Here is a 13,403-nt window from a genome sequence, read left to right as displayed (position 1 = left end):
AGTGCACATAATTGCCATTTGTCCTTTTTCTTCCAAAGATTTTTAACCATGAGTTGTTTGGTGCTGTTGCTGAAGAGAAGGAAGTAAAGCAGATCCTCTCCAAAGTCATGGAAGCACGAAGAAGCAAAAGTTACGATTCTTATGAAATCCTGGGCAAGTTTGTAGGAAAAGATCAGGTTACAAAACTTATCCTTCCGTTAAAAGAGGTAAGGACTTGAATGCCGTTCAGGAGATCACAGCATTACAATCTCATGAGTTTCTGAAAGGAACGATGTGTGGGGCAAACTCAAACACTGTTCTTGATCACCCATGATTTCCTTTGGTGCTAGGGCCCCAGGACCATATGGCCAGTACATGAGTGCTTTGATTCCAAAGTCATAGTCACCAGTGTAAACCATGAGATGAGAAAGAAAGGCAACAAGAATTGAGCACAGGTGAATATTGTAGCTGGGTCAAGTCAGCAGCTAAGAACATGAAGAAATCTAGAGGCACATAAGCCACACCCTGGGGTTGAGGTTATGAGTGACTTTTCTTTATATGTTGATGTCCATGTTTGAAGTTTTATTAAGAATTTATTTTAAGGCCGGGCGCGGTGGCTCAAGCCTGTAATCCCAGCACTTTGGGAGGCCGAGGCGGGTGGATCACGAGGTCGAGAGATCGAGACCATCCCGGTCAACATGGTGAAACCCCGTCTCTACTAAAAATACAAAAAATTAGCTGGGCATGGTGGCACGTGCCTGTAATCTCAGCTACTCAGGAGGCTGAGGCAGGAGAATTGCCTGAACCCAGGAGGCGGAGGTTGCGGTGAGCCGAGATCGCGCCGTTGCACTCCAGCCTGGGTAACAAGAGCAAAACTCTGTCTCAAAAAAAAAAAAAAAAAAAAAAGAATTTATTTTAGTCCAGGCATGGTGGGTCACACCTGTAATTCCAGCACTTCGGAAGGCCAAGGCAGAAGGAATTGCTTGAGCCCAGGAGTTTGAGACCAACCTGGGCAACAGCAAGACTCAATCTCTATTTAAAACATATATATTTACATTTACAAAAAAATTGATTTAAATTTGGAGTAAATATATATTAGAAAGCTTTTGGACACAGATTGCCACTCCCAGGTTGTCAAAAGGAAGAAAACTGGCATTTATTGATATATTCTAAAGCACTGCTATGTTACCTCTCTTAATCTGCATACCCTGTGAGATTGATGGTACTTTCATTTTACAAATAAGAAAATTCAGGCTTTGAAAGGTAGAAAGGAACATGATTAAAGAGATAGGGGTTTAGTTCTAGATCTTTCTGATCCAAAGTTCACATTCCTACCATGGTTTCATTCTGCTTCCTGGAGAGCAGGGACTGTAATTTACCCACCTTCCTGTTGTTTGCTGTGCCTATGGCAGAGGTGAACATCAATTAAATGTTAATTTATTAAAGTTTTGTGTACTAAAACTAGAGCAAAGAGCACTATGTATTGACGTGAATTACACTAGTTCCAAATGTTCTGGTGCTAGATGAACTCCATAATTACTCCTAGGATGCATTTAGTTTTATTGGAGCCTTCTCTAAGAATATTAGATACATTTTGAGGATGAAAAAGAGTAACCAGAGCACATATATCCGTGATGTATATTACAAAGTCCCTCCAAGGTATTGAAAGTTACTAATACTATGTCTCATGCAAGATAATAACTCTGAAGCGCTATTTTCTGAGGTCGCTGATCCTGATTCCCATTAGGTTCCTCTGATTTGGCCCAGTAACTGATATCAGACCCTGAGGCTTGGCCATGGCAGCACGTCATTCTCGTGGTTTGCTATGAGTAGTGAATACATTTTGTTGATTGTGTGCATGTGTGTATTTGCCTCTAAGTCACGCCTGTTAATGTGCTGGGAGAGTTAATGTTAACTTAGAAGTCTCATATCTCTGTCATTGTGCCCCGAGGACTCACCAGCAGAGAGCAGGGCAGGAGTTGGGGAAACCCAAGGCTCAGAAGCCTGCACAGTGGTTCTTCCTCGGGTTGAGATTATAAGTAGCTGTCACTTTTTGTGTTTTATCTGTGTTTGAAATTGTATTAAGAATGTTTTTTAATTAGGAGAAAGCCAAAGGTATATTAGAAAGCAAATATATAAAAGAAAACCACCATTATGCCACATCAAAATGCATTTCTGTGTCATCTCAGCATGACATTTATGTTCTGCTTTTAGATCTTACAAAATACCACAAGTCTGAAACTGGCCCGGAAAGTTCATGAAACCTTACGCCGAATCACAGTGGGATTAATTGTAAATCAGGAAATGACAGCTGAATCCATTCTATTACTCAGTTACGGCTTAATCAGTGAAAATCTTCCTCTGTTAACAGAAAAAGAAAAGTAAGTTGGAAGAAACAAACTGTCATTTTGGTATCTGCATCTGTTAAGGTATTTTGTGGGTTGTTTTAATAATTTGCTTTAGTAAAGAATGAAATTTTAAAAGTAAAATTATGACCACTTGAGTTCTTAGATGGTACTTTATGATGTGATACATTTCAACATGAGATTTTCCCATAAATTAGGTAGCTGTGACAGCAGCTGGTTATTTTGGCATTTCCCTGATACCATTTTGTTTTAAAGATTTATTGATTCAAAGATAGGATGGATTTTAAATCTGTATCTTGCATTCTGATTAAACAGAAATTGAGACCTTAAAAGATTTTAAAACATTTTGTAGGCCAGGCACGGTGGCTCATGCCTGTAACCCCAGCACTTTGGGAGGCCGAGCCGAGCAGGTCACCCAAGGTCAGGAGTTGAGACCAGCCTCGCCAATTTGCTGAAACCCTGTCTCTACTAAAAATATAAAAATTAGCCAAGTGTAGTGGTGGGTGCCTGTAATCCTGGCTATATGGGAGGCTGAGGCAGGAGAGAATCACTTGAACCCATGAAGCGGAGGTTGCAGTGAGCCAAAATCGGGCCACTGCACTCCAGCCTAGGCAACAGAGCAAGACTGTCTCAAAAAAAAAAAATAATAATTATATATATATATATATATATATATATGTAATTTTATATATCTTATACATTAGTAAACTTCCTTTTGGTTTTGCTTCTGTGGTCTAAGAGAGACTCCTTGGCATTTATTTTCAGAAATCAAACGAGAGTGTCTTCTTGCTGTTCATCTTAATATAAACATATTGTCTTAGTAACCTTAATCAACAGCCTAATAATCTCTTCATGGTTGGGGGGTGACAAAAGTCCAAGCAAATGGCACATTATTTAGTGTTGGCTTTCGTCACTTTAGAAGGGCCACTGTCACTTCTTGCAATGCAGCTGACAGTGTTCTTTCCCCTCTTCTTATGCCACGTGATTGACAGAAATCCAGTAGCCCCAGCACCGGATCCACGTCTACCACCGCAGAGCTGCCTTCTGCTCCCCCCAACTCCAGTTCGAGGCGGACAGAAAGCTGTTGTGAGCAGGAAAACCAACATGCACATATTTATTGAGTCCGGGCTTCGAGTAAGATAACATTAAAATGAAACTTGCTTCCTTCAGGGGTCTGCACCTTTTAATCTTCTGTTGAATTTCTAGTACTCTTCACTTCCATTGGAAATGCCTTAACTGTAAATACTTTTTAGATTTTTTTTTTTTTTTACAGACGCATTGGTCCATTTACTATTTATCTCTTCCAGCACTTACATTGAAGATGCAACTGTCCCAGAATTAATGATTCTTCTCAAATATTTATTAAGTTCTTACTGGTGCTTTGCCCGTGAGCCGTTATGAACTACTTTTTTTCTTTTTTGAGACCAAATCTCGCTCTCTCACCAGGCTAGAGTGCAGTAGCATGATCTCTGCTCACTGCAACCTCCACTCCCTGGTTCAAGCAGTCTCCTGCCTCAGCCTCCTGAGTAGCTGGGATCACAGGCATGTGCCACCACACTCAGCTAATTTTTGTATTTTTAGTAGAGATGCTATTTCACCATGTTGGCTAGGATGGCCTTGATCTTCTGACCTCGTGATCCACCCGTCTCAGCCTCCTAAAGTGCTGGGATTATAGCCTCTGAACTACTTTTAATTTAAAAGATGGTGTGTGGCCAGACATGGTGGCTAATACCCATAATCCCAGCATTTGGGGAGGCTAAAGCCGGAAGATCACTTGAGGATAGGAGTCTGAAACCAGCCTGGGCAACGTAATGAGACTCCATCTCTACAAAAAAAAAAAAAAAAAAAAAAAAATCATTTTTTAATTAGCCAGGCATGATGACATGTACCTTTAGTCACCTGTAGTCCTAGCTACTCAGGAGGCTGAGGTGGGAGAATTGCTTGAGCCCAGGAGTTTGAGGCTATGGTGAGCTATGATCACACCACTGCACTCCAGCGTGGACAACAGAGTGAGACCCTGTCTCTAAATAAAATTAAAACACGGTGAGCTTTTAAAAGCACAAACGTAATCATTTCCTTTAAAAAAAATCCTTCATTGACTCTCGTTTTTCTAACACATGTTCCAGCCACACTAGCTTCCATTCCCATCCAGAAAGTCACCATACTCTTTCCTGCCCCAGGAACTCACCACCCACTCGTTGCTCTACCAGATTCCCACACAATTCTCAAAGCATGCTGTACACGTCATCATTTCCTTAGAGTCTGGCTAAGATCCATGAGAACAGAGGCCATGTCCATCCTGGTTATTGCCATGTTCTGTGTGCTAAGCCAGTGCCTGGAATCACAGTAGAAGCTGAGAAAATGGACTCTGGTAAATGCACTTAGCATCTCAGCTGCATAGCAAGCTCTCACCTTGACTTACTGAGACCCTCCCAGGCAGTTTGTCATTCCTTAAGAATTTTTTATCATTTCAGATAGAAATATCTTAACATTTCTTGCTTGTCTCTTAAAATCATTTCACGTTTACTTAACTCATCTGGTCTAATGGGCAACTAATGTAAAATATCTTTTTGAAATCTCCCAGCTGCTGCATCTGAGTCTGAAGACTTCAAAGATCAAGTCTTCAAGTGAACATATCCTGGAAATGCTGGATCCTTTTGTGTCTCTCCTCATAGACTGCTTGGGCTCCATGGATGTGAAGGTGAGCATTGGTTTGCTCTCTGCATTGGAGCATTTGTTCCTTCAGAAGAACTATGTTGTGCAGAATACCTAATGCTTATTCTTGGGCTCAAGCTTTATGAGATGATTGAGGTTTTGTTGGTTTGGTTGTTGTTGTTGTTGTTGTTGTTGTTGTTATTGCATTTTAGGTTTTGGGGTACATGTGAAGAACATGCAAGATTGTTGCATAGGTACACACATGGCAGTGTGATTTGCTGCCTTCCTCCCCTTCACCTGTATCTGGCATTTCTCCCCACCTCCCCACCCCCCATCCCTCCCCCATTTCCCCCAACAGACCCCAGTGTGTAGTGCTCCCCTCCCTGTGTCCATGTGTTCTCATTGTTCAACACCCGCCTACGAGTGAGAACATGTGGTGTTTGATTTTCTGCTCTTGTGTCAGTTTGCTGAGAATGGTGGTTTCCAGGTTCATCCATGTCCCTACAAAGGACACGAACTCATCGTTTTTGATGGCTGCATAATATTCTATGGTGTATATGTACCACATTTTCCCTATCCAGTCTATCATCGATGAGCATTTGGGTTGGTTCCAGGTCTTTGCTATTGTAAACAGTGCTGCAATGAACATTCCTGGGCATGTGTCCTTATAGTAGAAAGATTTATAATCCTTTGGATATATACCCAGTAATAGGATTGCTGGGTCAAATGGAATTTCTATTATTAGGTCCTTGAGGAATCGCCACACTGTCTTCCACAGTGGTTGAATTAATTTACATTCCCACCAACAGTGTAAGAGTGTTCCTATTTCTCCACATCCTCTCCAACATCTGTTGTCTCCAGATTTTTTAATGATCACCATTCTAACTGGTGTGAGATGGTAACTCAATGTAGTTTTGATTTGCATTTCTCTAATGACCAGTGATGATGAGCATTTTTTCATATGTTTGTTGGCCTCATGTATGTCTTGTTTTGTAAAGTGTCTGTTCATATCCTTCGCCCATTTTTGAATGGGCTTGTTTGTTTTTTTCTTGTAGATCTGTTTTAGTTCTTTGTAAATTCTGGATATCAGCCCTTTGTCAGATGGGTAGACTGCAAAAATTTTTTCCCATTCTGTTGGTTGCTGATTCACTCTAATGACTGTTTTTTTGCCATGCAGAAGCTGTGGAGTTTGATTAGGTCCCATTTGTCTATTTTGGCTTTCGTTGCCAATGCTTTTGGTATTTTGGTCATGAAGTCCTTGCCTATGCCTGTGTCCTGAATGGTTTTGCCTAGATTTTCTTCTAGGGTTTTTATGGTATTAGGTCTGATGTTTAAGTCTTTAATCCATCTGGAGTTAATTTTGGTGTAAGGTGTCAGGAAGGGGTCCAGTTTCTGCTTTCTGCACATGGCTAGCCAGTTTTCCCAACACCATTTATTAAACAGGGAATCCTTTCCCCATTGCTTGTTTTTTTCAGGTTTGTCAAAGATCGGATGGTTGTAGATGTGTGGAGTTGCCTCCCAGGCCTCTGTTCAGTTCCATTGTTGTTGTTTTGTTTTTGTTTTTGTTTTTATTTTTTTGAGACGGAGTCTTGCTCTGTCACGCAGGCTAGAGTATGATCTCAGCTCATTTCAACCTCCACCTTCCAGGTTCAAAGGATTTTTCTGCCTCAGCCTCCCAGGTAGCTGGGATTACAGGTGCACACCACCATGGCTGACTAACTTTTGTATTTTTAGTAGAGATGTGGTTTTATCATTTTGGCCAGGGTGGTCTCAAACCCCTGACGTCAGGTGATCCGCCCTTCTCAGCCTCCTATAGTGCTGGGATTATAGGCGTGAGCCACTGCACCTGGACAAGATGATTGAGTTTTAAAGAGATTTATGACATCATGAACCACCACTGTATGCTACGTTAAATCACTTCCCTGTTTACTAATTCTGTATGTTTGGATAGTCTTTAACAGTTTTAAAACCCTCCTAGGTACATTATTTCTTTTCTCTATGTTGCCAGCCTGGAGTACTGTGACACAATCTCGGCTCACTCCATCTCTGCCTCCTGGCTTCAAGTGAATCTCCTGCCTCAGCCTCCCGAGTAGCTACGACTAACAGGCATGCACCACCATGCCCAGCTAAGTTTTGTATTTTTAGTAGAGGCAGGGTTTCTTCATGTTGGCCAGGATGGTCTTAATCTCTTGACCTCGTGATCCGCCTGCCTCAGCCTCTCAAAGTGCTGGGATTACAGGAGTGAGCCACTGTGCCCAGCCCATTAAGTATTTCATTTGATCCTCAAAGCTTCATGAGGGTGAATGATTTTGTCCCTTACCAATCATCATCATCACCTTTGTCACTACTATTGCTCCATGTTATGAATCCCAAGAGCATTATCTCTGATCCTCACAACCACCCCTGAGCCATATGGTCTTACTATTTCTGTTTTATAAATGAGAAAATTAGGGCTAGGGCCTAGGTACAGAAGGCTATGAACCTAGGTCTGTCAGACTCCATTGCCTACATATGTCCCATTTTTCTCATGTCACCTACTTTACAGATGAAGGTGCCAAGAGGTTAAGTTACATCTCTGGAGTCGGAAAGGTAATCAGTTGCAGACCTAGGGTGTAAGCCCAGGTCTTTCTGACTCCCAAGCTCGCTTTTCTATGCCTTAATCTAGCCATGAGGAGCTCTCAGCAGCCAGAACAGCAAGGGTATTATTAGATAGAGCTGACCTTGCCAGGTGTGGTGGCTCTCACCTGTAATCCCAGCACTTTGGGAGGCCAAGGCAGGTGGATCACGAGGTCAGGGGTTTGAGACCAGCCTGGCCAACATGGTGAAACCTCGTCTCTACTAAAAATATAAAAATTAGTCAGGTTGGTGGTGTGCACCTGTAGTCTCAGCTACTTGGGAGGCTGAGGCAGGAGAATTGCTTGAACTGGAGAGACAGGTTGCAGTGAGCCTAGACTGTGCCATTGCACTCCAGCCTGGGTGACAGTGCAAGACTCCATCTCAAAAAAAAAAAAAAAAAAAAAAAAAAATAGAGCTGATCTAGCTGATCCAGGTGCTTTCAAATTTGGCCTTGGAGGTTCAGGGATCTCAGCATACTATTTCCATATCTTTTTCCATAGCACTTAACTATATTAAATGATAGTTCATTGTTTTTATGGTTAATATCTGAGTTAACTGTCTGCTGCATAAATGCAGAGAAGGTATCCTTTTTATCTTTGTGTATATATAATACCTAGTAGAGTGCTTTCTATACCTAATTCAAGCTTAGTAAGAGTAGATTACATTGAAGTACCATTCTAGAAAACAGAAAAGCCATTTAAAATGTATTTTTGAAAAACAAATTGTAAAATTCACCAACCTATCCAAATCGTATAACCTCCGTAAACTCCTATAAATAGGTTAAGAATGTGGCCGGGCATGTTGGCTCATGCCTGTGATCCCAGCACTGGAGAGGCTGAGGCAGGAGGATTGCTTGAGTCCAGGAGTTCAAGACCAGCCCTGGCAACCTAGTGAGACCTTGTCTATTTAAAAAAAAATAAAATGTTTAAACAAAGATAAAATGAAATTATAAAAAGAATATAGTGCCTTTTCGTATTTCGTTATGATCTACCTTCATTTGTTATGGATAAGCAAATACTTCTACAACCAGGAATTGGAAATTCATTTTGGGCACAGTTCTTCCCGAGTGGGCTGGGCTCAGCATCTTTATTTATCCAGCACAATCATTTAAAGAGTCTGCATAGGCTGGGCACCGTGGCTCACGCCTATAATCCCAGCACTTTGGGAGGCTTAGGCGGGTGGATCACGAGGTCAAGAGATCGAGACCATCCTGGTCAACATGGTGAAACCCCGTCTCTACTAAAAATACAAAAATTAGCTGGACATGGTGGCGCACATCTGTAGTCCCAGCTACTCAGGAAGCTGAGGCAGGAGAATTGCTTAAACCCAGGAGGTGGAGGTTGCAGTGAGCCAAGATCGCACCATTGCACTCCAGCCTGGGTAACAAGAACAAAACTCCGTCTCAAAAAAAAAAAGTCTGCATAGCCTCAGTTGCTGGATTGTTGGATTCAGTCATGTCATAAGTTGTCGATTTTTTTTTTTTCAGGTGATCACAGGTGCTTTACAATGCCTGATTTGGGTCTTGAGGTTCCCGCTGCCTTCCATAGAAACAAAAGCAGAGCAGCTGACAAAACACCTCTTCCTTCTGCTGAAGGACTATGCAAAGCTCGGGGCTGCCAGGGGCCAGAACTTCCACCTGGTGGTTAATTGTTTCAAGGTGAGATGTCCTCACTTGCACTTGGAAAAAGCCAGGATGGAACCAGGTGCAGTGGCTTACACCTGTAATCCCAGCACTTTGGGAAGCTGAGGTGGAAGGATTGCTTGAGCCTAAGAGTTCAAAACCAGCTTGGTCAATATAACAAGACCCCATTTGTACGTTTAAAAAATATTTAAAAAATTAGCTGGGTATGGTGACATGTACCTTTAGTCCCAGCTACTTGGGAGGCTGAGGCTGCCGTAAGCTATGATCACTGCACTCCATCACTGCACTCCAGCCTGGATGACAGAGCAAGACCCTGACCCAAAAGCTAAAACCAAGATTAATATCAAAACTTAGTTGCCCTTTGTGGTTATGGATAAAATTTTTTCTGGAGTAATTTGCTAAGGCTAGAGGGCTGGAATCCTGTGTGGAAAAGCACACTGTGTGTTGTGTTAAGTAACTCCTTGTCATTTTCCTGGACCCCAATTGTGGAATGTGCTGGCTGTGAACATCACTATTGTAACTTGCAGTGTGTGACCATACTTGTCAAGAAAGTCAAGTCTTACCAGATAACTGAAAAACAGCTCCACGTTCTACTGGCCTATGCTGAGGAGGACATTTATGATACTTCAAGACAAGCCACCGCCTTTGGTCTTCTGAAGGTATGGTGTCGCCAGAATGTTGACTGTTTTGGTTTATGAGCTTCACAGCAGATATTTTGAACACACGGAACATAGTGTTTTGACTAGCTGTAGACTTTGGAAATTAAGTAATGTGTCTAGATTGTTCTGATTTTGGTGGGTCAATTACAAGTGAACATTTGCTTATGAAAAATGTTTAAATGTGAGCCCTGTCTTAACATTTCCAGGGAATTCTGTACAAATACAGGTATTCTTTATTTATGTTTTTTTTCTTAGTGTGGTAAAATGTACATAACATAAAACTCAGGATTTTTACCAATTTGAAGTGTATGTTTAAGTGTTGTGTTCTTTGTGCTTAAGTGTGTCTTGAAGATACTTTATTGTGTTTGAAAATTTCCTGTGTTTGCTTTAGCACCAAGACTGCTTCTATCCGTCTACAACAAAACACATAAAATGAGTATGTCTTTTCCTTTTGTATTTTAGGCAATTTTATCAAGAAAGCTGTTGGTCCCAGAAATCGATGATGTCATGCGGAAAGTATCCAAGTTGGCAGTCTCTGCACAAAGTGAACCCGCCAGAGTCCAGTGCCGACAGGTTTGTAGAGAGCACTTCTTCCCATAGCAAGGGCTGGGCCCTGCCGCATCTGTGTGGCAGAGGTGTCAACACTGGCTAAATGCTGAAAACCACCTTGTGTCATATTGTTACTTTATGCTGAGACTCAGGCATCCTGGTGTAGGAGGTCGGGGAGGCGTTTCTGGAGACTGACAGGCAGGCCAAAATTTGAAGGAAGAAGAAGGCTTAGCTTTCCAGGTGAGGGGGCAGTAGAGGCTTGAGGTGAGTGAGAGCTTAGCTCAGTTGAGGAGCTCAACACAGGTAAGTGAGTTGAGGGGTGGGGACCCAGGTTGGGCAGGACCTTGTGGTCTTGTTAAAGATTTGGGGCTTTGTTCTAAGGATGGTAAGGAGCTATTTAAATCCTTAGGCAGAGGAGTGACAGCATCAGGTTTGTAGCTATACATCTGTCAATCTCTTAATTTTGGAAGCACATACTATGCCCAAAGAGGTGGAAAGGTTTAAGTTGGAAATAGGAACTCAGGGTTGCAGGTGGGTTTGGGCTGCTGAAGGAGGCCAGGGTGGAAGGGAAGATGAGTGTCTCTGGAAATAATTGCCTGGGTACTATTAAGAAAAGGAAGAGTCCGCTGCTATTAAGCACTATCTGTGTGCCTAGCACTTTAAATGCATGACCTGTGTTTACAAGTACCCTTCAGAAGAAACAGTATCCCCATTTTATGACTGGGGAAAGGCAGGCCTTGGAAACTTGAATGATGTCACTTAGTTCTCAGTTTATTAATAAAGGAGGCTAGATACTAGACTGATTTGAAAGTCCAGCCTTTGGACACTGACTAGGCATGGAATTCTGGCAGTGTCACATGAGCAAGTTTCTTGTCTCTGGACCAACTTCATTCCCTTCAACTGTAAAATGTGCTATTTTCACATACTTCCTAAGGGAATGATGAAATTTAACTGAGAAACTCTTAATGCAGTGCTTGGCACATAGAGGGTTTTTAGTAAATGCATTAGTTATTATTATCAGTATTAATATTATCACTATGTTGTTATTCTTGTTGAAGGGGAGATACCGGGTTGGACCACAGTCCTTACTGTGGTACACCTGTCACCACCTGTCACAGAGAGATCAGCTTCCAACCTGTGGGCTTAGATTTGAAGTCTTAAACCACAGTGCCTATGATGGGCCAGGACTTGCCTCTGTCAGGCACATAGGGCAGGACCAGATAAATGAAGTGAGAGAAATGAAGGGTCACAGTTGCTATTGCCTTAATAGGCAGATTTAGCTGGAGTCCATTGGAAAGCCTGATTAATTGCCATGCTGGAAAGTTGTTGTAACCTACCAGTGAGTTCCAGAAAGCAGCTTAGGAGACAGGAATACTGGAGACTAGATCCAAATAATCATCTGTGTGACTTTTGTTCCTAGGTTTTTCTGAAATATATTCTTGACTATCCCCTGGGTGACAAATTGAGACCAAACTTGGAATTCATGCTCGCTCAACTGAAGTAAGCTTATGCTATTAACTATACAGGGGTGGAGGTTAGTTTCTTATTTCCTTTTAACATGGCAGCTGTCTTAAAAAGGACCAGGGCCTAAGCATAATGGTACATTCTCTGAGCATACTGTTATATGACTCATTGACTCGATAATCAGACATTGTGCTTGGCTTCATATAGCAGTTCTCTGAGTTGCTTTTCAATCTAGTTTAACCACTGATTGTCTAACAGTCCACTTAGGAGAATGTTGAAATCTGACAAAATTACATTTAAAACTGCACAATGGTAGCTTAATTGATATATACAAGCATTAAAATTAGGAAAACAGCATTTTTTTTCTTTTCTTTTCTTTTTTTTTTTTTTTTTTTTTTTTTTTTTTTTTTTTGAGATGGAGTCTTGCTCTGTCACCTAGGCTGGAGTGCAATGGCGTAATCTCAGCTCACTGCAACCTCCGCCTCCCAGGTTCAAGCGATTCTCAGAGCCTCAGCCTCCCAATTGGCTGGGACTACAGGCGCACGCCACCACACCTGGCTAATTTTTTGTATTTTTAGTAGAGACTGGGTTTCACCATGTTGGCCAGGATGGTCTTAATCTTCTGACAGCGTGAGCCATCGTGCCCAGACTTCATTTTTTTAAGAAGTAAATTGACACTTTGATACAACAGTTTAAATTTTAAATAATTATCGGTAAATTTAGAAGATACTAACAAATCCACCTAATGTCCTTGCCCTAGTTATGAACACGAGACCGGGAGAGAGTCCACCTTGGAGATGATTGCCTATCTCTTCGACACGTTCCCTCAGGTACTGTGACCCCATAAGCCCCAGGACCCCTGGAAGTCCTCGGAGCATCTGTAGAAACTCTATTCTGAGTGCTCACAAGTGCCTCTTCTGTTTTAGGGGCTGCTCCATGAGAACTGCGGAATGTTCTTTATCCCTCTTTGTCTAATGACAGTCAATGATGATTCTGCCGTGTGCAAAAAGATGGCATCCATGACGATCAAGTCCCTGCTTAGTAAAATCAGCCTCGAGAAAAAAGATTGGCTGTTTGACATGGTTACCACTTGGTTTGGAGCAAAAAAGGTTTGCATTGCTCTTAGTCACAGTTTAGTGACAAGTCTTAGCTTTGGGGGTTCATAGTTTAAGTAAGAACATATGTTAAACACTGTTGAATTGGTTTTTTTCCCAAATAGTGTTATTTCTGCCTGATTATGCAAATAGTATATTCTTAAAGTTTCCCAAAGTGCAAGAAGTTATAAAAAATAATATAAAAATCCGGCCGGGCGTGGTGGCTCAAGCCTGTAATCCCAGCACTTTGGGAGGCCGAGGCGGGTGGATCACGAGGTCAAGAGATTGAGACCATCCTGGTCAACATGGTGAAACCCCGTCTCTACCAAAAGTACAAAAAATTAGCTGGGCATGGTAGCGCGTGCCTGTAATCCCAGCT

The 13,403-nt window shown here is 41.9% G+C and overlaps 1 protein-coding gene across 2 annotated transcripts in view; it reads left to right on the top strand.

Annotated features, from left to right (window-relative positions):
* The window catches only part of UTP20 (UTP20 small subunit processome component), a 113,451-nt gene that overhangs the window by 83,582 nt on the left and 16,466 nt on the right, over window positions 1-13,403 (top strand). For both annotated transcript variants that reach the window (XM_074402345.1, XM_010340216.3), the window contains exons 45-54: window positions 39-206; window positions 2,194-2,360; window positions 3,338-3,479; window positions 4,930-5,046; window positions 9,103-9,273; window positions 9,786-9,917; window positions 10,380-10,490; window positions 11,887-11,966; window positions 12,691-12,760; window positions 12,857-13,039. In XM_074402345.1, coding sequence (XP_074258446.1) covers window positions 39-206; window positions 2,194-2,360; window positions 3,338-3,479; window positions 4,930-5,046; window positions 9,103-9,273; window positions 9,786-9,917; window positions 10,380-10,490; window positions 11,887-11,966; window positions 12,691-12,760; window positions 12,857-13,039 — 1,341 coding nt within the window. The remainder of the gene's footprint in view (window positions 1-38; window positions 207-2,193; window positions 2,361-3,337; window positions 3,480-4,929; window positions 5,047-9,102; window positions 9,274-9,785; window positions 9,918-10,379; window positions 10,491-11,886; window positions 11,967-12,690; window positions 12,761-12,856; window positions 13,040-13,403) is intronic.

Source organism: Saimiri boliviensis, chromosome 7, assembly GCF_048565385.1.
Source record: "Saimiri boliviensis isolate mSaiBol1 chromosome 7, mSaiBol1.pri, whole genome shotgun sequence".
In the NCBI taxonomy this organism is placed as follows: Eukaryota; Metazoa; Chordata; class Mammalia; order Primates; family Cebidae; genus Saimiri; species Saimiri boliviensis.
This window is presented reverse-complemented; position numbering and strand designations above follow the sequence as displayed.